Raw genomic sequence first — 24,385 nt, forward strand, 5'->3', positions numbered from 1 at the left:
AAGGGACTTGCACCCAGGCTTTCTGGGTCCAGACTTTAAGCTCTTAACCATGATGCTATGGTGACTCCCTTTCCTGGGTTACAGTTATTTACAAAATGTAGCATTTACATTCCCATTTATGTACCTATATCTTAATTGAAATATTATTACAAAGATGTAATTAAAAGTATGTAGAAATATTTTATCCCTATTTGTTACTGCATAAAACTGCCCTTGAATGTAGGGACTTAGAATGACGATACTCACTTGATTTTCCTCTCTCAGAGATTTGGGTGTTGGCTGGGTGCAGCTAGGTGCTTCTTATACATGGTTTCTCAGGTGGTTACAGCCATATGGTGGCTTGGCTGTAATAACTGGATATCTGGTAATTGGCTGGAGAAAACTCAAACTTCTGGAGGGCTGGAACAACTACTACTTAGAACTTGATATCTTGAATTCATATGTTTATTTCACTAGTTATTTTTTTTAAACCACATTATTAATAAATGACAACTTATTGCAAAAGTTCAAATAATCAATTATGTGGAATAAGACATTAAAATCTCATCAATGGAAAATCCATGGGTTTTTCCAGATATTTTCTTCCATGGTCATACAAATTTACAGATACATATTTACTTTTATTTCCAAAAGAAAAGTACCATGATTATTTTTTAATTTCTGGAATTTGTTCTTAAGAATATGACATGGATACTATGCAACAATTGCCTGTAATCTTTTTTTTCCAAAGGCTATAAAATTTATACATGTGTTGTAGATAAGTGTGTTCCCTGATAGCCATGTAAGTGCTAGCAAGAACATTCTGAATATAATTATGAACATGTGAAAGTATTTCTATGTGATAGATTTCTGTATGTAGTATTGCGATGTCAAACAGTATGTTTAAATTTTATTTAAAAGGGCTTTTCCATATTATCATTCCTCAAAAAGAATTGTACCAGATATTTGCTTGGCAAGTCATCTGTAGAAAAATTATTTTTTTACTTATATTTGACTTCCCAAAGCACCAGTGACCTTTGTCATCTTTTATATATGTTGTTAGCTATTTTGCTTATGTGAATTTCCTGTTCATATCCTTCATGTATTTTCATACTTGGTTGTTTGACTTTTCATCAGAGATTTGAAGTATTTCTCACTATACAATGAATAACAATCGCTCTCCTGTTACATGTGCTGCATGACCGATTTGAGGAAAATTATTTGAGTGTATATGCATGATTAAACAATATTATCTATTATGGCACTCTATTAGTTCTATGGTCAATTATCGAGAATTTGTATAGAAAATTATGTGGTAAATTTCTCCTGTGATTCCCTAAGTATCCAAGTTTTAAGTTAAAAAATAATAAATTCATGCCTTAGGCTAGAGAATGTTTGTTGTAAGACTTGGATTGTGTCTTCTTGACCAGCAGGGAGGTGTGCTTCTCCTGACTGGAACACTTTGATCATAAAGTGAGTCCTTCATGTGCGGTTTTTAGGAGGGCCTTTAGATTCCTTTGATTTGACAATACTCCATATAATTAACATGATTTTTGTATTCTTCTTATTGTTACTGATTATGTCAGTTATAATGTGCCTGGGTTTAAATAAAATGATGATTATATTCTGTCGTGACAAAGGACTTAATGTTCACATATAAGAGCTGTGGGAGGAATGGGGCCTTGGGCTCCTGAGAGGAGACAAAAGCATGAGACAGGCTCCCCTGAGTTTGGCTAAATAGAATTACAGTTATTATTTCAAACTTCAACAAACACCCTGAACTTTACACCATATCTATAAGTAGCTAAGTGATGATGTATCTTGTTTCAAAAGAAGCAGATGTATATATGATCATGTACATTTGGAAAGAATGAAAATTCATGAAGTCCCTTTAACGTGCAGGTTTATTAATCTACTTCTGAGAACTTTCATCCATTATCTGAGGCTGAATGTGAGAAAGCAACCAAGTGAATATTTTTAAAGATCATGGGGAAAGGAGAATTAGATCATGAAATCAAAGACTTTCACATAGCTCATTTTATAATAGGAAGCAGGAAACGGTTGTTCTACTTCTAATTTCACAAACCCTCCACTGGGAAGTGCTTTAAACTAGATGAAGGCATACAGCCTGCCATGTTTCTAGTTAATGAGTGATGGTGAGGCTAGATGCACAGTAAAACTGATCAATTATTGAATTCCAATTATTGAACAGTTTCCTTAGCAAAAGATAAAACCCTAAAATTCTGTAACAAAAAGAAATTAAAATATTCTGAGTTTTTGTACAATAATACTGACATTGTGAGTAGCCTATTTAAGGCTTTTCTGTCCATGCGCATAGTTGGAAACACACTTAAGTTGAATTTTGTTGGTATAGCTTTTAAATTAGAAAAACAGTTTTATTTGACTTCATGGTGGTTTTTCTATCTTGGCATGATATATTTCTAACTCTTAAACAGGTATAGTAAATTCCCTGAAAACAGATTTTATCTGAGAATCTTAGTTGAGAAAAGTCGTTTTTTCACAGGAGGAAGGAAAACTTACATCACAACTTCTCACTGGAATTAACTGGAAGGGGCCCATCTGTGAGTCCTCCCAGCTTCAGGCCTCTGAAACAACTACTCCCTTTTATCTTTCATTCCTGTTTTAGCAAACTTCCGGCTACAAAACAGACAACATTTTGTGATGACAAATAGAGCAGGGGCCACACAGGCCAGCAGGAACCCAATCACATCCAGGGAGTGGTACTGGAACCAGGTGAGGTCGTGGGAGGCTGGCCGCAGGTGCCTGGCTCCTTTGTGGCGCATGACAAACTCGATCCAGAAGACCGCTCGGTCGAGAGGTTTCATTGGCTGGTCATGATGAATTCTTGATAATTTCATAGCATTCTCTTTATATCTGCAGGGGAAATACAAAGATAGCAACATGGAAAAGAAGTTCACTTGCCCAAGCATATCATTCCTATGAAAGGTCTCCGAAATATACCCTATAAATGATTTTTAAAAAGTGTTATAAAGTTTCAGAAGAAGCAGTACACTTCCAAATTGGGTCTTCATAAATTGGGATACTCACAGAGGGTCATTAATGACTCTCTTCAATGCACTGAGCAAATCTGTACTAGACAGTGTCCCCAAATCCAGCCTGACAGCTGCTCCCTTGACCTCCAAGTGAGCGATGTTATCAGGTTGATCTGCAAACAAAGGAATGCCCACCATCGGGATCCCGTGGTAGATTGCCTCGTAGATGCCGTTGGTTCCACCATGAGTTATGAAGGCCTTGGTCTTTGGATGACCTAGGATTAGGTGAATTTCAGCACATCAGTAATTATGAATCTTAGAGATAAAATGAGACTTGGAAAATAGAAGGGGCTGAAAGAGGCAGTGTGTTCTAGATCACAGATGGCCCTAAATTCCCACATAGAAGGGGAAAGGATAGACACAAAGTGGGAGAACTAGGAGTCAGAGCAAAGATCCAAGTAACTATTGAAAAATTCTCCAAGAGAAATAATTACACCTGAAATAAAGGCAGTGTGGTTATGACCATAAGGAGACAGTATAATTAATGAGACTAGATAATAAAATGACAACTGTTATAGCTTATCCTTTTCCCCCAGGACCGCAAAATTAATATAAGGAAGTTAAGTTTTGTTTTTGTGTTTTTTAATAATTAATGCTCAGTAAATTTGTTCCCTGGTGAACTGTTATCACCAGCTGGAGTTACTCTCATTTCAGTGTTTTTTTCAATTCTTACCGAGTAGGTCATTCTGGGGGATCCACTTATATAGCCGAGTATTCTGCCCTAAGGTATCTGGTGTTTTGCCATCAAATCTCCATAGAACCTGTTAGGGTAAAGAAAATAACTATATTCTATGAGGCACTCTGCAGTTATAGCATGAGGGAATTCTAAAGAAAGTAAGAGATAATTTAGTTAAACCCGTTCCAGAGACCCATAAGTGATAAGGAGAAGAGATGTTAAAAATGAGAATATAAAACCCTGATATAATAGGAATACCCACATATTGTATATTTATTTGATATTCAGTCAGGTTATCAATGCAATCATGATGTATCCCTCATAGAGGTTAGGAAACTGAGATTATCAATGATGAAGTATTTAAGATATTTTTAGGTAGTCATTATAATTCTAGTGTAGAAAAGTAGGAAATTACTAAGATGTATACATTTATTTTGTTTTATCTTTTTATTGTAATTGCTATTATCTTCCAATGTAACACTAACCACGTTTTAAGTGTTACATATTGAAGAGAATTACTTATATCTGCTTGATCCATAAGTTGTTTTATTAGTTTTACATTTTCTGATTCACAGGAAGTCTAATCTATGCCATCTAATGCTTATGAGAAATAAATAAATCTGTTCATCAATAATTTACTAATATAAATAATTTCTCCTTAGTAAGTGCATCTAGCTTCTAGATTACGATTGTTAGGTACTACTTGCAAGAAAAATTTAAAGAGTTGATTATTCACACGAATCCATTGTATCATTACTATTTCTAGGTGCGGAAATTCTTCAAATGTAGAGAGAAGAGCCTGTCAGTACATCATGAAGAAGAGTATAGCTGTTGCAAAAAAATCGAAAGTTGTGATAATGCTAAAGTTCATTCAACTGACTGTTCACACCTCAGTGATGTAGTACAAAGCATGGACAACACTGATGAATATGGGACCTACAGCCAGGCAATTTCCATGCCCCGTGCCAAAACAGATTCTGATTTTGGAGTTCCACAGTGATCCTCATACACCGAATTATAATTTACAGTGATAATACATATCTGTCATATTATCAGCCGAACATTGTGTAAGTGATAAGGAAAAGCTATTTTAGTTAGGAAAATACAAAGTAGTTCACAAATACCCCCAATAGAGCAGGCATAGTCTATACATCAGAAACCATATACTACTGTGTTTTACGGAGAGGGGACATCTGAAACTTTCCCATGTTAAGCTTGCTTCTGGTTGGCTCCTTCATATATTCTGTTCTTCTTCGAATGGGATGTTACTCTGATAGGTTAAAGCAGAGTCCTTTCCAGGGCCACATGTTATTAAGCATGGGGTCACCTTGAGCGTGGACCTACTTCTCTCCTTCTCGTTTACCTTCTCCATTCACTCTGTATAGGGCCCAGTCCATCAGGACATGTCAGTTTTCCTTTCCTAAATCATTGTGGCTGGATGGTTACCTAATGCCACTTGGTGAGCCCTGGCCATCCTTTCCTGAATAGGACCCTGAAAAGCACACTGAACAGGCCTATTCCAAAATTTAGGGGAAATAAGAGAGGCCGGGATGACCTGGCAAACCTAAACTGCATGACGCCTTTCAGACTTTATCATTTTGTGATTAATGTCACTGCTAAGATTTAACACCTTTCTGGGTACATCTGTAGTGTGCACACAACCCTCAGGAATCCTACAGGGAAAAGAGAAAATCGATAGAATAGAATTCGGTGGTATCCGTACCTGCCTCCAATACCATTATAGTAGCAAAACTTCACACCACAACTCTGAAATATATATTTTTAGTGAACACAGTGTTAATGTAAAAGTTATTGTCAAAAACACCCTCAGCACTACTTTAGCACCTGTCATGAATCTGTCAGTTGGAAATCATACCTGAGATATATTGGAGCTATCATAATGGTTAGGTGTCATGCAGGAAATTTCTGTAAGTAGGCCCTTTACGGAGTTGAACAGACTCATTAGGTAGTTGCACACTATTAAGACCCTTTATCTAACCTTTTGTGGAATCTGGGCAAGGGCTGACGCAATCACATTGGCTCGCTCTTCTGACATGTTGCTGACCATTGACCCCAGAGTAAACACCACAATACCATTTTCTCCAGAGCTCTGGACAAACTGTTCCATTTCCTGTGTAGAAAACATGTGTTCCATCCCAAAAAAGCAACATTATAGCAAACACTACTGAAAGGATTGTTACAAAAAACTAAAGGTTGAAATCAAGTATAATCAGGAATTTTTAGAGTGTTACCCTTTATTTTTAATTCTGGTAAAATACACATGACATGATACTTACCATGCTAACTATTCCTAAATATACAGTTCAGTAGTATGTGCAATGACATTGTTGGGCAACCAATGTCCAGAACTTTTTCATTTTGCAAAACTAGGACTCTATATCATTATGTAAAATTCTCAATTTTATCCTACACCATCCCTTGAAACCATCATTCTAATCTCTCTTTTTATGAATTTGAGCAGTGTGTGGATGCCTCATGTAGGTAGAATCATGCAGATTTGTCTTTCTTTGAGTGGCCCATTTCCCTCAGCATGATGTCTTCAAGCTCTTCCATGTCAAATCATGGAATTTCCTTATATTTTATGGTTGAGTGAAATCCCACTGTGTGTAAATACCATATTTTTCTTACTGCTCCATCTGTCAGTGGACACTTGGGTTGCTTCTTCTTGTTGGCTCCTGTGAATAGTGCTGCCATAAAATGGGTGTGCAAGTACCTGATTGAGATCCTGATTTTAATTATTTCAGATGCATACAATATTATGGATCTGTTAGACTAAATAGTAATTGTAGTTTAAATTTTTTGAGGAACCTTACTTCTGTTTTCAGTACCTTTTTTTTAAAACAGACTAACCCTTCAGTTTATTTGGAAAGACATATGTAATATGAAGTTGATTTTCTTTATTATATATATTTTTGCAAGGCATGTGTGCTTATATAAGTAAGAAATGAAACAGAACTAGTACACTGTATTGAGAAGGTAATGCTATTAGTATTATACCAAGACTCTTCATTTATAGTATTATTAATTACTAATATAAATGTAGACTCTGGAAAGAAGCCACATAGCAGGATCTTGTTTATTCCAAATTGGTTAATTATTTTACTTTATCCATTAGTATTTTATTTCTCTGACTATAAGCACTAAGCATTATGATTGTGAAAACAATATAGTTTTCTTTCAGTTCTATAATTCTAACATTATACTTCACTAGAATTTCCCAAACACTTCCCCTAAATCATTTAATTGCTGGAGGTTAATAATTACTAGTAATAAGGAGTCTTTTATAGTTTTCCATTTCCACAAGATAGCCTAAAATTCTTATTTATAATACCTTTACATATTTGTGTGTGTGTGTATAGGTAAATATTTGAGTGATCATATTTGTACCTTTGTTATGTATGACCTTTTTTATAGTGAAATCTGTAAAATTGATGTCCCACTAGAATGTGCTATTCCCTGCACAGTGCTTCACACTGCACCGCTTAAATATATAATTTTGTGATCACAATGTTAATGCCAGAGTTATTGTCAGTTATAAACACCCTAACATGTTAGCACCTCCCATGCATATTTTAGTTGGAACTCACACTTGAGATAAATTGGAGCTATCATAATGATTGAGGTGTCAGGCAGGAAATTTCTCTCAAAAGTTAAGGATAAGGAGAAAATCTTGAAAGCAGGAGAGAAAACAACTTGCTATATACAAGGGAACCACCATAAAACTATCAGAAGATTTTTCAGCTGAAACTTTTCAGCCTAAATGAGACTGGCATGATAGATTTGAAGTACTAGAAGAAAAAAATTGCCAGTGAAGAATGCTCTGCCCAGTAAAGTTGTCTTTCCTAATTGAATGAGAAAGAAAGAGGACTTCAGACAAGCAAAAGCTGAAGGAGTTCATCAGCACAGTCTCACAAGAAATGTTAAAAGTAGTTCTTCAAGCTGAAATGAAAGGATGTTAGTTAGTAAGAGGAAAAATTATGAAAGTGTGAACCTCACTGGTAAAGGTAAATAGTTAAATTCAGAATTCTCTAATGTAATGGTGGTGCATTCACTTATAACTCTACAATGAAAATTAAAAGACAAAAATATTAAAAATAAATATAATTACAATAAATTGTTAATGGATACAATAACAAAATAATATAAATTGTAACACCAAAAACATAAAATGTGTGTGGAGGAGAGTAAAATGCAGAGTTTTAGTATGCCTTTCAAAATTAGTCATTATCAGCTTAAAATAAACTACTATAAATACAAGATGTTTTATGTAAGCCTCATGGCACTTACAGAGCAAGAAATTATAGTAGATACAGATACACAAAAGACAAAGAGAAAGGAACTTATGTATACTCCTAGGAAAACATCAAATTACAAAGGAGGAGAGCAATAGAAGGAGGAAAGAAATAACAAAATAGCAGAAGACTGGAAAAAAATGACATACCTGTCAATAATTACTTTAAATGTAAATGGACTTAAAATATGCAGAATGACTGAATGACTAAAAAAAATAAAAATCCACCCAACTATGTGCTGCTTTGAAGAGACTCATTTTAGTGCTAAGAACACAGACAGACTCAAAGTGAAGGAATGGGAAAATGTATTTCATTAAAATGGAAATGAAAAGAAACCAGAAGTAACTATACTTGTATCAGCAAAATATTCTTTAGTATGAGAATGGCCACAAAAGACAAAGATATTCACATATATAATGATAAAAGGGTAAATCTTACAAGAGGTATTACATTTGCAAATGTTTACACACCTCACACAGGGGCACCTAAATAGAAAGCAAATAGTAACAGACCTGAATAGAGATAGATAGTAATACAATCATATTAGGGACTTAATACCCACTTTAAACAAAGGATAGATCATTTAGACAGAAAATCAACATGGAAGCATTAGTCTTTAGCTACATTAGAGAAGAAGTACTTGATAGATATTTACAGAACATTGTATCTAACCTAATCAGAATACCTATTCTCCACAAGCACACATGGAACATTCTCAAGGATAGATTATAAGTTAGTTCATAAGATAAGTCTTAATAAATTTAAGAATATTGGAATCATACCAAGTATCTTTTCTGATTGCAATAAAGTAAAACTAGAAATAAATTATAATAACAAAACTGAAAAATTGCAAATATGTGGAGACCAAACAACATACTACTGAACAACCGATTGGTAAAAAAATAAAGGGAAATAAAGAAATATCATGAGTCAAGTGAAAATGAAAATACAACATAGCAAAATTTATGGGAGGATGCAAAGGGAATTCTAAGAGGAATGTTCACAGTGATAAACACTTACAATAAGAAAAAGGAAAGATCTCAAATAAATAACCTAACTTTATATTCAAGGAACTATAAAAAGAACAGACCAAGCACAAAGTTAGAAGGAAGGAAATAACAAATATCACAAATGACAGAGAGACTGAAAATTCAATAGAAAATATTGTTGGAACTAAATCCTCTTATTTTGAAAACATAAACAAAATAGACAAACCTTTACCTAGATATACTAGAAAATAAAGGGAGAGGAATGAAATAAATCAATTTTGAAATTAGAGATAAGATATCACAACTGATACTGTACAAATACAATGAATTAAAGCCATATGAGAGCAGTTGTATACCGACAAATTTGACAAGTTAGTGAAATGGATAAATTCTTAGAAATTTACAACCTACACTGTATCATAGAGAAATAGAAATGGGAATAGACTAGTCATGTGACTGAGTCTCGCGACTGAGTCAGTAATAAAAAGAATCTTCCAACAAAGAAAAGGCCAGAGCCAGATAGCTTCATGGGTGAATTCTACTAAATATTTAAATAAGAATTAGTACCAATCCTATCCAAAGCTTTTCTAAAAAATACAAGAGGTGGTAAAAGGATTATGCATCTTGACTAAGTGGGATTTATTCCACGGATGCAAGGAATGGTTCAGGGTAAATATATCAACAAATGTGATATACTACATTAATAGAATCAAGGATAAAAACACATGATTGTCTCAATAGATACCAAAAAAGCATTTGAAAAATATTCAACATCCATTCAGTATGAAAACTCTGAACAACCTGGGTTTAGAGGAAACCTAACTCATCATAATAAAGTCCGTGTATGACAAGCCCACACCCAACACCACAATCAATGTTAAGAAGCTGAAAGATGTTCTTATAAGATCAGAAACAAGGCGAGGATGCTACTATTACCACTTTTATTCAACATTACAACTGGGAGCCCAAGCCAGAGCAATTAGGCAAGGCAAGAAAAAGAAATAAAAGTCACCCAAATTGGAAAGGAACAAGCAAAATGGTGTCTATTTACAAACAACATGATATTATATATATAGAAAACCCTAAAGACTCTACCAAAATCTATTAGAATTAACTAAAACAAATTCAGTAAAGTTCCAGGATGCAAAATCAATATAAAAATTCCATTGAATTTATGCACTAACAATGAGCTATCAGAAAGTAAAATATCCTTAATATTGGCCTTGGTGATTAATTTTTGGATAACCACAGGCAGTGAAAGCTAAACTAACAGGTGGGACTATCTTAAGCTAAAACCTTCTGCATAGGAAAGACAACTTACAGAAGGGAGGAAATATTTGGAAATCATACATCTGATAGAGAGTTAATACTCAAAATATATATAAAACCCACAGGACTCATAGGAATAACACCAAATGATCCAGATGTAAAAGTAGGCAGAGGAACTGAATAAACATTTTCCAAAGAGGGCATACAATGGATAGCAAGTACATGAAATGGGATGCAAGGTTATCTAATCATCAGGGAAATGAAATTCAAAACCAGACAAATCACTTCACACTTGTCAGAATGCCTATCATCAAAAAGAGATGAGATAACAAATTTGGTGAGGATGTAGAGAAAAGGAAATCCCAGTGCACTATTGGTGGAAATGCAAATTGGTGCACCAACTATGGAAAACAACATAGAGATTCCTCAAAAATTAAAATAGAAATTATCATATTATCCAGTAATCCCAGTTCTGGGTATCCAAAGAGAATGAAAATAGGATATAAAAGTGATATATGAACTCTCATGTTTATTGAAACATTATCAAAACAGCCAGTGGATAAGTAATAACATCCTAAATATCTGTAAATGGATTAATGGATTAAGAATATGTGATGTGATTCACATGTGCATGCACACACATGCACACACACACACACACACACAGAGGAATATTATTCAGCCATGAGAAAGAGAGAAATCATGGCATTGATAACAACATGGATGGACCTTGAAGGCATTATGCTAAGTTGAGTATGCCAGACAAAGGCAAATACTGCTCACTATTACTTATATATGTCATCTTCACAGAAAAAAGACTCATGGCAAAAGAGAGAAGAAAAGTGTTTGTTTGGAACTGGGTGTAGAGGAAATAGGAAGAGATTGATGGATCATAAACTTTCCTCTACAATGTAAATAAGGTCTAAGGATATAATGTATAACCTGGTGATGATAGTTTGATATCACTTTATGGTATAATTGAAAATTGCTTGCAGTAGAACTTATATGTTCCCACACATACATAAAAAAAGATAAACAGATGAGGTGACAGATGTGTTAATTAGCTACATAAGGGGTATTACTTTACAGTGCATATGTATATTAAATCACCAGAATGTACACATTATATATCTTATATAATTTTATATGTCAATTATACTTCAATAAAGCTGAAAAAGAATCCAGTAGGGTTAGATTGAACAGAACTTTTGCTAATTTTACCTCAGGCCTTAGGTATTGTGTAAACTACCACATATAACTAAACACTTTGTGTCAAAATCAGTATTGGATTAGTCATTGAATAAGATCTTCACTTTCTCTTGCTGCCAAACAAACAGAATATTGAAGAGATCATAAAATAATTTAATAAAAGATGCTTTTTAAAAAATTATGATTTAAAGCTGTATCAATTCAAAATAGTAGATTATTGCTTTCCTCCTTAAGGAGTATCATCCCATATGCTAACAGAAACTTTTGAAATTTTATACTATGATGGTTTACAGATATGAGGGGTAGAAATTATTTGGTGTTTATATAATACTCAGAATTAATGGTTCTTATTATACATGAAGTTACATTTTCCCTGTATTCATTTTATCAGTCAGCTATGATGATGAAATCCATGTACCCCAAGGGATAAATCTTTATAGAGATATTTTCCAGACATGGTTTATAGTAGAAAATACCTGCTTCAATAGGCTAAGCAATGCCTTTAATGCTGTAGGATGTCAGACTCTGGGGTCACAAATGATGAATTGTTTAAATACTAGAATGAGAGAAAATAAATGTTAGATTTGTCTTCAAATAGTGTTGGGAAACATCTTCATATTGTTGAGGAGTGGTTTTTCTTTTAAGCCAGAATATTGGTGAAATTCCTCAAAGCAAATACAACAAAAAAGGGAAAAAAGAATCAGGTACCTTAGGCAGAGGTTTAGCTGGTTTGCAGTGGAGGCCTCCAACATACTGAAAATTGGGTAAGAGTGGGTGAGGGTAGTCAAAGTCCCAATAGGTTCGAATGAGCCACATATCAGCTTTCCCCATTAACTCAGAAAGTGTAGTTGGTCTTCCTGAAAGGATAAAGCAAACAAAATGTAAAGAAAATGAGAGCATGTAATATGGCTAAACTAGGGAATTTACTGAAAAACATTTGCAATAATGTAGCCAAAAATGTTAAAAAATATCTGCGGTTTCAGCTAACATAATACTTAATGGCAAATAGCTGAAATCTTTTCTTCCAAGATCAGGACCAAGACAAGTATGCCCATGCTCAGCACTTTTATTCAACATTGCCCTGGAGGTTTTATCCATAGTAATCAGATAAGAAAAATAAATAAAATGCATACATACTGGTATGGAAAAAGTACAATTGTCATTATTTGCAGAGGACATGATCCTATATATTGAAAACCCTAAAGACTCCACCAAAAAACTACTAGAATTAATAAATGTATTCAGAAAAATCAATATACAGAAATATTTGGTGTTTCTATACATAAATAATGAACTAATTGAAAGAGAAGTTAAGAAATCATTCCCATTTCCAATTATATCAAAAAAAATAAAATCCTTTGATTAAAATTAATTTAATCAAGGAGGTGAAAATCTATACCCTGAAAACTATGACGCTGATGAAATAAATTGAAGACACAAATGTATAGAAACTTATTCCATGCTCATGGATAAGAAGAATAATTGTGGTTAAAATAGCCATAGTTCCAAAACATGGTGGCATGAGAGGTGAGACAGAGGCCTCCTCCAAAAACCATGTACAATACACAAATATAATTAATACAACTAATATTTAAAGGGCAACAGGAAAGAAGGATGCACCAGCCTGCATACACCTGGAGAAAAGAACAGACATCACAGAACAGGGTAACATACCAAAGCCATGTTCCAGTGGGCCCCAAGCCCTTCTCCCACCCCAGCTCACCAGTAGGAAGAAGAGAAATGGAGTGGGGAGGGAAGATCTAAGACTGCTGAACACACAGCCCCAGAGATCTGCTCTGGCAGCAGGGATCTACATTCCATGTTGCTCTGGAGATTAGTGAGCTTGGAAAGCTAAGGCAGGCAGAATACCTAGAGAGACTGAGACTCTAGCTACTTGAGGAAAACAGATCCACATCCAGCTTCTCTGGGACAAAAGAAAGGTGGAAGTCTGAGAGACTTCCTAAAAGTGAGAGGCAGGGATTACACAGAGCTTACTGCTCAGGAGAAAGGACGGGGGACAAAATTGTCCTGGTGCACTCTGCCCAGCAGGTTGGGAACTATTATGATCTTCAAGCGCTCCATACTCCTGGCTGGCTACACAGCACCAAGGTGCCAAACAGAATATGCAGCCTGTTGTGCCTTCCTCCAAGCAAGACAACACTGGCTTGCATACTGACAGCCCCTACCCTGGCGTCAGGACAGCCTGATGGAAGTCCCACCTATGGTGGCTACAAATGCAAAGCATAGAGGCTTACACCTGTGTGCTCAGCTCCTTGGTTCTTGCAGTGGAGACAGACATAGCATCCAGGCAGCAGGAAACAGCTCTTTCCTCCCCCTCAGCAGCAGCGCCTTTCCCCTACAACCTCTGACATTGACATCACTCCAAGGGCTGAGCAGCTCAGGAGAGTAGTTTCTGGGCACTAGAGGACACCACATACAAATATGAAATGTCAAATGAACCTGATTCAACCCCAAATCCCACAAACACCAGAAAAAGGATCAAGTGAAACTGAACTCATCAATCTTCCTGAAAGAGATTTCAAAATAAAAATCATAAACCTGCTCATGGAGGTACAGAAAAATATTAAAATATTCAAGAACTCATGGAAGAATTCAGGATGGAGATTAAATCATTATGGAACATTGTGTCAGAAATTGAACATACAATGGAGGGATCGAAAAGGAGATTAGATATAGTGGAGGAGATGCTAAATGGAATAGAAATTAGAGAAACAGAATACAAAGAAGGTGAGGCACAGAGATGAAAAGATCTGTAGGAATGAAAGAATATTAGGAGAACTGCATGAACTATTTGACAGTCTGCATACACCTGGAGAAAAGAACAGTCTGATCCAAATGGAACAATATCCATAGTACAGGTGTACCAGAAGAAGAGAGAGAAAAAGTGATAGAAAGTGTCTTTGAGGAGGTAATTGCAGAAAATTTCCCTAATCTAGGTAAGTTAACAGTCTCTCAGGCAATGGAGGTACATAGATCTCCCAAAAAGGGATCCAAGGAAGACAACATCAAGACATATAATAATTAAAATGACAAAGATCAAGGATAAGGATAGACTGTTAAAAGCATCCAGAGAGAGGAAAAAGATCACATATAAAGGGAATCCCATCAGGCTATCATCAGACTTCTTGACAGGAACCTTACAGGCCAGAATGGAGTGGTATATTTTTTATGCTATGAAGCATAAGGGCCTTGAACCAAGAATACTCTACTCAGAAAGTTTATCATTTAAATTAGAAGGAAGGATGAAACACTTTCCATATAAGCAAAATCAGAGAGAATTTACCTCCCACAAACCATCTCTACAATGTATTTTGGAGGGACTGTTATAGATGGAAGTGATCCTAAGGCTAAATAGCTATCACCAGAGGAATAAAAACACAGTAAAAAAAGTAGAACAATTAATTCACAAACAGAAACAAAATTAATTCAGCTGCCCCCACAGTCAGTCAAGGGATAGACAAAGAGTAAAGAATATGATGCCTAATATGTGAAGAATGGAGGAAGAAGAAAAAGGAGGGAAAAAAAAGCCTTTATATTTGTGTTTGTAATAGCATACTCAGTGAGTTAAATTAGACTGTCAAATAGTAAGGAAGTTACTCTTGAGCCTTTTGTAACCATGAACCTAAAGCCTGCAATAACAATAAGTACATACCTATCGATAATCACCCTGAATGTAAATCGTCTGAATGCACCAGTCAAAACACATAGAGTCAATGAATTAATAAAAAAAAAAAATAAGACCTGTCTTTATGCTGCCTACAAGAGATTCACCTCAAACCCAAAGACATACACAGACTGAAAGTGAAGGGATGGAAAAAGATATTTCATGAAACTAATAGGGAGAAAAAAGCTGGAGTTGCAGTACTTGTGTCAGACAAAATAGACTTCAAAACAAAGAAAGTTACAAGAGACACAGAAGGACATTACATAATGATAAAGGGGTCAGTCCAGCAAGAGGATATGACTGTTATAAATATCTATGCTCCCAAAACAGGAGCACCTACATATGTAAAACAAATACTAACAGAATTGAAGGGGGAAAGAGAATGCAATGCATTCATTTTAGGAGACTTCCACACAGCACTCACTCCAAAGGACAGATCAACCAGACATAAAGTAAGTAAGGAGACAGAGGCACTGAACAACACATTAGAACAACTGGACTTAACAGACATCTACAGAACCCTCCACCCAAAAGCAACAGGATACACATTCTTCTCAAGTGCACATGGAACATTTTCAAGAATAGATCATATACTAGGCCACAAAAAGAGCCAAAAACTTCAAAAAGATTGAAATTGTACCAACCAGCTTCTCAGACACAGAGGTATAAAACTAGAAATAATTACACAAAGAAAACTAAAAATCGCCCAAAAACATGGAGGCTTAATGACACACTCCTAAATAATGAAAGGATCAATGATCAAATAAAAACAGAGACCAAGCAATATATGGAGAGATATGACAACAATAATACAACATCGCAAAATCTGTAGGATGCAGCAAAGGCTGTGCTAAGAGGGAAGTATATTGCAATACAGGCCTACCTCAGGAAAGAACAATCACAAATGAATAGTCTGAACTCACAATTAATGAAACTAGAAAAGAAGAACAAATGAGGCCCAAACTCAGTAAGAGGAGGGACATAATAAATATGAGAGCAGAGATAAATGAAATCAACACAATTAAAACAATAGAAAGAATCAGTGAAAGTGGGAGTTGGTTCTCTGAGAAAATAAACAAAATAGATAAATCCCTAGCCAGACATATTAAGAAAAAAACGAGAGTCTACACACATAACCAGAATTAGAAATGAAAAATGAAAAATCACTACAGACACCACAGAAATATAAAGAGTTATTAGGGAATACTATGAAAAATTATATGCAAACAAACTGGATAATCTAGAAGAAATGGACAACTTTCTAGAAAAATACAACATTCCAAGGCTGACCAAGGAAGAAACAGAAAATCTGAACAGACCAATTACCAGTAACGAAATTGAATTGATATTCAAAAAATTATCTAAGAACAAAATCCCTGGACCAGATGGCTTCACTGCTGAATTTTATCAAGCATTTAGTAAAGACGTAATACCTAACCTCCTTAAAGTTTTTCCAAAAAGTAGAAGAGGAGGGAATACTTCCAATCTCATTCTATGAGGCCAGCATACCTCTAATATGAAAAACAGGCAAAGACAATACAATAAAAGAAAATTACAGACCAATATCCCTGATGAACATAGATGCAAAAATACTCAACAAAATATTAGCAAACCGAATTAAAAAATATATCAAAAAGAAAAGATCTTCCATCATGATCAAGTAGGATTTATTCCAAGGATACAAGGATGGTAATACATTCAAAAATCCATCAACATCATCCACCACATCAGCAAAAAGAAGGACAAAAACCACATGAACATCTCCAGAGGAGCTGAAAAAGCATTCAACAAAATTCAACATCCATTCATGATAAAAACTCTCAACAAAATGGGTATTCAGGGCAAGTACCTCAACAAAATAAAGGCCATATACCACAAATACACAGCCAACATCATACATAACAGTGAGAAGCTGAAAGCTTTTCCTTTAAGATCAAGAACAAGACAGGGATGCCCACTCTCTGCACTTTTATTCATCAGAGTTCTGGAGGTCCTAGCCACGGCAATCAGGCAACACAAAGAAATAAAAGGCATCCAGATTGGTAAAGAAGTTAAACTGTCACTGTTTGCAGATGACATGATATTGTACATAAAAATCCCTAAAGAATCCACTCCAAAACTACTAGCTCTTATATTTGAATTCAGCAAAGTTGCAAGATACAAAATTAATACACAGAAATCTGTTGCATTCCTATACACTAATGATGAACTAGCAGAAAGGAAATCAGGAAAACAATTTTATTTCCAATTACATCAAAAAGAATAAAATACCTAGGAATAAACCTAACCAAGGAAGTGAAAGACCTATACTCTGAAACCTATAAGACACTTATGAGAGAAATTAAAGAAGATACCAATAAATGGAAATACATCTTGTGCTCATGGATATGAAGAAGTAATATTGTCAAAATGGCCATCCTGCCTAAAGCAATCTACAGACTCAATGCAATCTCTATCAAAATACCAACAGAGTTCTTCAATGAACTAGAGCAAATAGTTCTAAAATTTATAAGGGCTCACAAAAGACCCCAAATAGCCAGTGCAACCCAGAGAAGGAAGAATAAAGCTGGGGGATTATGTTCCTCATCTTTAAGCTCTACTACAAAGCCACACTAATTAAGACGATTTCTTACTGGTACAAGAATAGACCCATAGACCAATGGAACAGAATAGAGAGCCCAGATATAAACCCAAGCATGTATGGTCAATTAATATACAATAAAGGAGCCATGGACATACAATGGAGAAATAACAGCATCTTCAACACCTGGTATTGGCAAAACTGGACAGCTACATGTAAGTGAATGAAAGTGGATTGTTGTCTAACCCCATACACAAAAGTAAACTTGAAATGGATCAAAGATCTGAATGTAAGTCATGAAACCAAAAAACTCTTAAAAGACAACATAAGCAAAAATCTCCTGAATGGAAACATGAGCAACTTTTTCCTGAATACATCTCTTCAAGCAAGGGAAACAAAAGCAAAAATGAACAAATGGGACTACATAAAACTAAAAATCTTCTGTACAGTGAAGGACACCATCAGCAGAACTAAAAGACAGCCTTATGTATTGGAAAATATATTTGTAAATGCCATATCTGACAAGGTGTTGGCATCCAAAATATATAAAGGAATTTGCATTCCTTAACAACCAAAAAGCAAATAACCCAATTAAAAAATGAATGGAGGATATGAACAGACAATTCTCCAAAGAATAAATTCAGATGGCCAACAGGCACATGAAAAAAATGCTCCACATCACTAATTATCAGGGCAATGCAAGTTAAAACCACAATGAGATATCACCTCACACCAGTAAGGATGGTCTGCATCGAAAAGTCTAAGAACAACAAATGCTGGCAGCGGATGTGGAGAAAGGGGAACCCTCCTTTACTGCTGGTGGGAATGTAAACTAGTTCAACCATTGTGGAAAGCAGTATGGAGGTTCCTCGAAAGACTAAAAATTGAAATACCATTTGAGCCAGGAATTCCACTCCAAGGATTTTATCCAAAGAAAACAAGTTCTCAGATTCCAAAAGACATATGCACCCCTGTGTTTACTGCAGCACTATTTACAGTAGCAAAGATATGGAAGTAACCTAAGTGTCCATCGGAAGATGAATGGGCAAAGAAGATGTGGTACATGTACACAATGGAATACTATTCAGCCATAAGAAAGAAACAAATCCTACTATTTACAATAACATGGATGGAGCTAGAGGGTATTATCCTCAGTGAAATAAGCCAGGAAGAGTAAAACAAGTACCAAATGACTTCCCTCATTTGTGGAGTATAACAATGAAGCAAAACTGAAGGAACAATATTGCAGCAGACTCTCAGACTTCAAGAAGGGACTAGTGGTTACAAAAGGGGAGAGTTGGGGGTAGGGAGGTAGGGAGAAGTGAATTGAGGTATAGTATGATTGGCACACATCGTTTTGGGGGGGTCACAGGGAAGACAGTGTAGCACAGAGAAGACAAGTAGTGACTCTGTGGCATCTCATTACACTGATGAACAGTGACTGCAATGGGGTACAGGGCAATCTCGATAATATGGGTAAATCTTGTAACAACATTGTTTTTCATGTGAAACCTTCACAAGAGTGTATATAAATACCTTAATAAAAAATTGTATATGTAAAAAAGAAAAAGGGCTGTGGAGCCAGTTCATATAATGGCCTTGCTGATAGCCATGTAATCTTGGAGGTATGTATTTAACCTCTCTGTACCTTCGTTTCCACACCTATAATGAGTAAAACTAACAATACCTACAAAACAAACAAACAAAAAATGACACTTCCCTAAGCCACCTACAGAGTCTGTTCAATTCTATCAAAATACCAATGTTATTTGTCACAGAACGAGAGCAAATAATCCTAAAATTTGTATGGAACCACAAAACACTCCTAATAGGCAAAGACTGAGAAAGAATTGCAGGTATCATATGCTCTGCTTTCATACTATACTTCAAAGCCACAATAATCAAAACAATATTCTGCTGTCACAAGAATAGAATCATAGACCCATGGAAAAGAAATCAGAAATAAATCCACACCTATATAGTCAACTAATATTATAAAGGAGGCAAGAATATTACAATGGGGAAAAGACAGTCTCTTCAATAGATGGTGTTGGGAAAACTGGACAGCTACATGCAAAATCATGAAATGATTACAGTTTTACATAATACAAATATAAACTCTAAATGGATTAATAGATGGTGTTGGGAAAACTGGACAGCTACATGCAAAATCATGAAACGATTACAGTTTTACATAATACAAATATAAACTCTAAATGGATTAAAGACCCATATGTAAGACATGAAATCATAAGTGTCCTAGAAGAAAACATAGGTAGTAACTTCTTGAACATCAGTGCTAATAATGTTTTTTCTGGGTACATCTCCCCAGGCAAGGAAAACAATAGCAAAAATAAACAAGTGGGACTACATCAAACTAAAAAGTTTCTGTACAACAAAGGAAACCAACAAAATGAAAAGGCAAGCTACTGTATGGGAGAATATATTTTCACACGATATGCAAAAAGTGGTTAATATCCATAATATATACAGAACTAATACAACTCAACACCAAAGAAACAAATAGTCTCTTTAAAAAATTGACAGAGGACCTGAATAGACACCTTCTCAAAGAAGAAACACAGATGGCTGACAGACACATGAAAAAATGCTTATCACTAATCACCAGGGAAATGCAAATCTAAACCAAAATGATATATCACCTCATTCCAGAATGATTAATATCAACAAGAAATAAGGTGTGTTTTCAATGATGTGAATTAAAAGGAATCCTCATTCACTCCAGGTGGGTTTACAAAGTGTTGCAACCACAATAAAAAGCGGTATGGAAGTTTGTCAAAAAACTAAAAATAGAAATACCAAGCAATTATACTTCTGGGAATTTATCTGAAGAAAACAAAATCCCTAATCCTAAAAAATACATAAACTCCTACGTTCATTTCAAAAAATGGATGCAACCTATATGTCCATCAAAGATGAATGGATAAAACAGATGTGGCACATATACACAGTACAATACTACTCGGCTACAAAAAATAAATGAAGTTTGTAACATTTGAAACAACATGGATGGACCTGGAGTGTATTATGCTAAGTGAAATAAGTCAAAGTAAAATACCCCGTGATTTCACTTACATGTGTAATATAAATAACAAAACAAGGGCACTAATAAGCAAAACAGAAATAGACACATGGGCGCAGAGAACAAACTGGTGATTGCCCTTCGGGTGAGTGTTGTGGGGGCAAGCATGGTTGAAATACGTGAAGGGAAAATATTAGTGAGGTTATTTGATATATTGGTCTGGGCAATGGTTACCTGAATGTATACACATGCCAAAATTCATCAAGCTGTATACTAAGATTTGTGCATTTTATAATACACACTCCAATATAAAAAATGAAATATATAAATAAAATAAGACAAACAAAAAATATGACTTGATCACACACACATATATAGAATAGAAATATAAAAGATTTATGCATTTTATATGTATGATGTATATATATATATATATATATATATATATACACACACACACACACACACACACAAAAGAGAAAGTGTAAGGCACTTTCATCACAGATTGTACATCAGTACATTCACAGTCATAAATTATTATTAATTCCATGCCACTAAAGAATTAAACAAGCATTTGTTTACTCGATGAGCTACAAAACTAATGCATACAAATTTAAACAATTGTATTTCCTCAGTCAATTAACCCCATCACACCCATGGAAACACCTTTCCCTAGAGTACTCAGTCTAGTTTCTACAGTTAGGCAAGCTATTTCCTTGATCCTAGATTTTCCAAGAAAAGTGTGAAGTTTTTTCCAAGAAACTCTGGCTCAGTTCCTTGTACCTGTGACTACACTGGTTCATGTTAGGAGCTTAATAAAATTTGTATATTAAAAAAATATATTTGAAAATAAAATGTGGAAAAAAGTATGGAAATAGATAAGAACTTAAGTTTGGATTATTTTTTATTTAATGGAGAGACGATTTTCAAAACATATAGACTAATAATGTATATGGCCACCTTTTGCCAAGATTTTAGGCCTTTAAAACAGATGATTTGTAGGCACTTATGAATGAATGCATAATAATTAGAAACCTCAAATTACAGGTTTCTGAGTCTGGGATAGAGCTATTATACCTCTCCATTGTGAAAGAATCCTGCTGATATGGCAAAACAATTTATCTTTAAATAAAGAAATTGAGGAAGAACACGTAAAAGAATATTTTCAGTGCTCTGCAATAGTGGTGCTAGCAAAATATAACTCCTCAATCTACATGTGTACTTTGATCAAGATTGTTAGTGAAATTTCTAGTGTCTTCTTAAAGATGGAAAATGTATAGTGAAATGTATATGTCAGATAAGCACAGCACAGAGGATTTCTAGGACAGTGAAACTACTCTGTATGATATAATAGTGGTGGATACATGTCATTATAAATTTGTGGAAACCCATAGAATGCATAACACTAAGAATGAGCTCTATTGTAAACTGTGCACTTCGGATGCTAATGTATCAATGTAGAGACATTAGTCATAACAATAGTACCCCTCTGGTGGGAGATGTTGATAATGGGAGAGTCTATGCATGTGTTGGGACAGGAGGTATATGAAAAATATGTACTCAGTACTGCTGTGAACGCAAAACTACCCTAAAAAATAAAGTATACAATTGTTAATAATTTTGACCCCATTTTTAATAAAAGGATAATCAAATACCTAGATAAATTTTAAAAAATAAAAAGTAAAGCTTAATACAAACAAAGAATGGTACGTAATTGCTTCGAGAAGTTCTCAGTGCTTTGATTTGTGCGTTTTGACTTCCTGGAATGTCCGGTGCTAATAATGGACGCCAAGGTTCATACATAACCTATGATATAAGCCTTCCCATAATATTTGTGAGATTGAAACATCATTTTAATTATAAAAGACAAATTCTCCTGACTTTGTATTTATACAGACTTACCTTCCAAGTCCCTAGGAAAGTTGGAATTTCGTATTACCTACTAAAAAAAATGACTTACCGAGTGTTTCACTATAAAACTGATTCCACCTCTTCTTATTAAATGTTTGGAACCAAAAGTCAAAATAAAGCACATATATCATATTTTTCACCCTCTCCATGAATGTCATTTTATCACTTAATTCTGACAAAACAACAGGTACATAGGATGCAGGTAAAGGAAGTCCTCCACTGTACTTTTCAAATTCATAGCCAGGAGAGAAGCGGAGCGTGTACACTAAAGGTGTGTTAAGTAGCTGAGCCAGTAGCTCACCGCAGGGTCCAATGGCATCTGCAAGAACAACATCAAACCTTGATTCTTGCAGCCTCATCATAAGTTTTCTGTTCAAGACTACATTTCTACAGAGCTTTTCAATAGAGTTACCAAACGTTGACATGAGTTCTTCCACTAGTGAAAAATGTGTCCAAAATGTCTGTTTTGGAAGATCATATGTCCATCTACTGATTAATTGCCACAATAGATTCTCAAAATCAACCTTGGTTAAAGATGTAGGATAAATCTCAAATTTAATAGCAGATGATTTGGTGGGATCAACAAGAATGGAGGCTGAAGATGCCAGAACAACCACTTCATGGCCTCTCTGGGCAAGTTCATCCAGCATTGCCTTTATGTTGATCCAGTGGCTGTATTCTGTGGGCCACACCAGCACCTTTCCGCAGCTCCCAGAGCTGAAGCAACAAGCCAGCTGTAGCAGCAGAGGAACTGAAATCCATTTCATAGACATCCTGGTGGAGAACAACGTCTCTCTTCAAATTTCTGTCCCCTGGTACCATTGCTGCTGCTTATATCAGGGAAAAATCAATCAGGAAGTTAATATATAACTCCTCCACCTCCAAGTAAATACATTATATGATCAGAGCATTTGGATGGAAAGTGGAAAAAGCAAAAAATGGTAGATGATCTTGCTTGTACACGAATGTGATTCATGTTTGTGTTATTACTATAATAGCCACCATCTAGCTAGGAGTCAATTACCTTGAATATGCAAATGGTCTGTCTTATGTAGTATATTTTAGAAGTGTGTCAAGAATGGTGGCAAGTGAAATGTGATTGTGTCTGTAGTCTCCTTAAATCAAGAACTAGAGATAAATTAGGATACAGATGAATCAAAATTTCTTGGAAATCATGGTTCAAGAGATATTTGCGTTGCTTTGTTTATATAAACTTTGATGACATGTAATTCACAAAGTGTACAACTGCTAAACTAGAAGTGTACAATTCAGTAGGTCACAGTATCTTCACTGAATTGTGCAACCACCATGACAAGCAATTTTAGAGCACTTTCATGACTCCCAAAAGAAACTCTTACCCTGTGGATGGAACTCCCTCCTTTTTTTCTGCATCTCCAGCCCTGGCCAACCTTTAATCTATTTTCTGCCTTATAGTGTTGCCTAAACTGAACCTTTCATAGAAATGTACTTATATATTGCATGCTTTTTTGTGACTGGTTACTTTACTTAGCAGAATGTATTACTTAAACAGTTATTTTCAAACTTTGATACATAATTGATATATTGAACATTTAAGGTGAACAATGTGATGATTGTTTTCACATACATATTTTGAAATTGTTATACAGTAAGATCAGTTAGCACACCCATCTTGTC

General features: G+C 35.1%; 1 protein-coding gene across 1 annotated transcript; it reads right to left on the minus strand.

Annotated features, from left to right (window-relative positions):
- Positions 1-428: 428 nt before the first annotated feature.
- Positions 429-23,550, minus strand: LOC118928672 (UDP-glucuronosyltransferase 2B31-like). Its single transcript, XM_036918133.2, has 6 exons — positions 22,779-23,550; positions 12,218-12,366; positions 5,729-5,860; positions 3,727-3,814; positions 3,049-3,268; positions 429-2,874 (listed from the first exon to the last, which is right to left on the minus strand). Exons 1-6 carry the CDS (start codon positions 23,500-23,502, stop codon positions 2,595-2,597), a joined length of 1,593 nt encoding a protein of 530 aa, XP_036774028.2. The 5' UTR covers positions 23,503-23,550; the 3' UTR covers positions 429-2,594.
- Positions 23,551-24,385: the final 835 nt, after the last annotated feature.

Source organism: Manis pentadactyla, chromosome 5 (assembly GCF_030020395.1).
Source record: "Manis pentadactyla isolate mManPen7 chromosome 5, mManPen7.hap1, whole genome shotgun sequence".
Taxonomy (NCBI): domain Eukaryota; kingdom Metazoa; phylum Chordata; class Mammalia; order Pholidota; family Manidae; genus Manis; species Manis pentadactyla.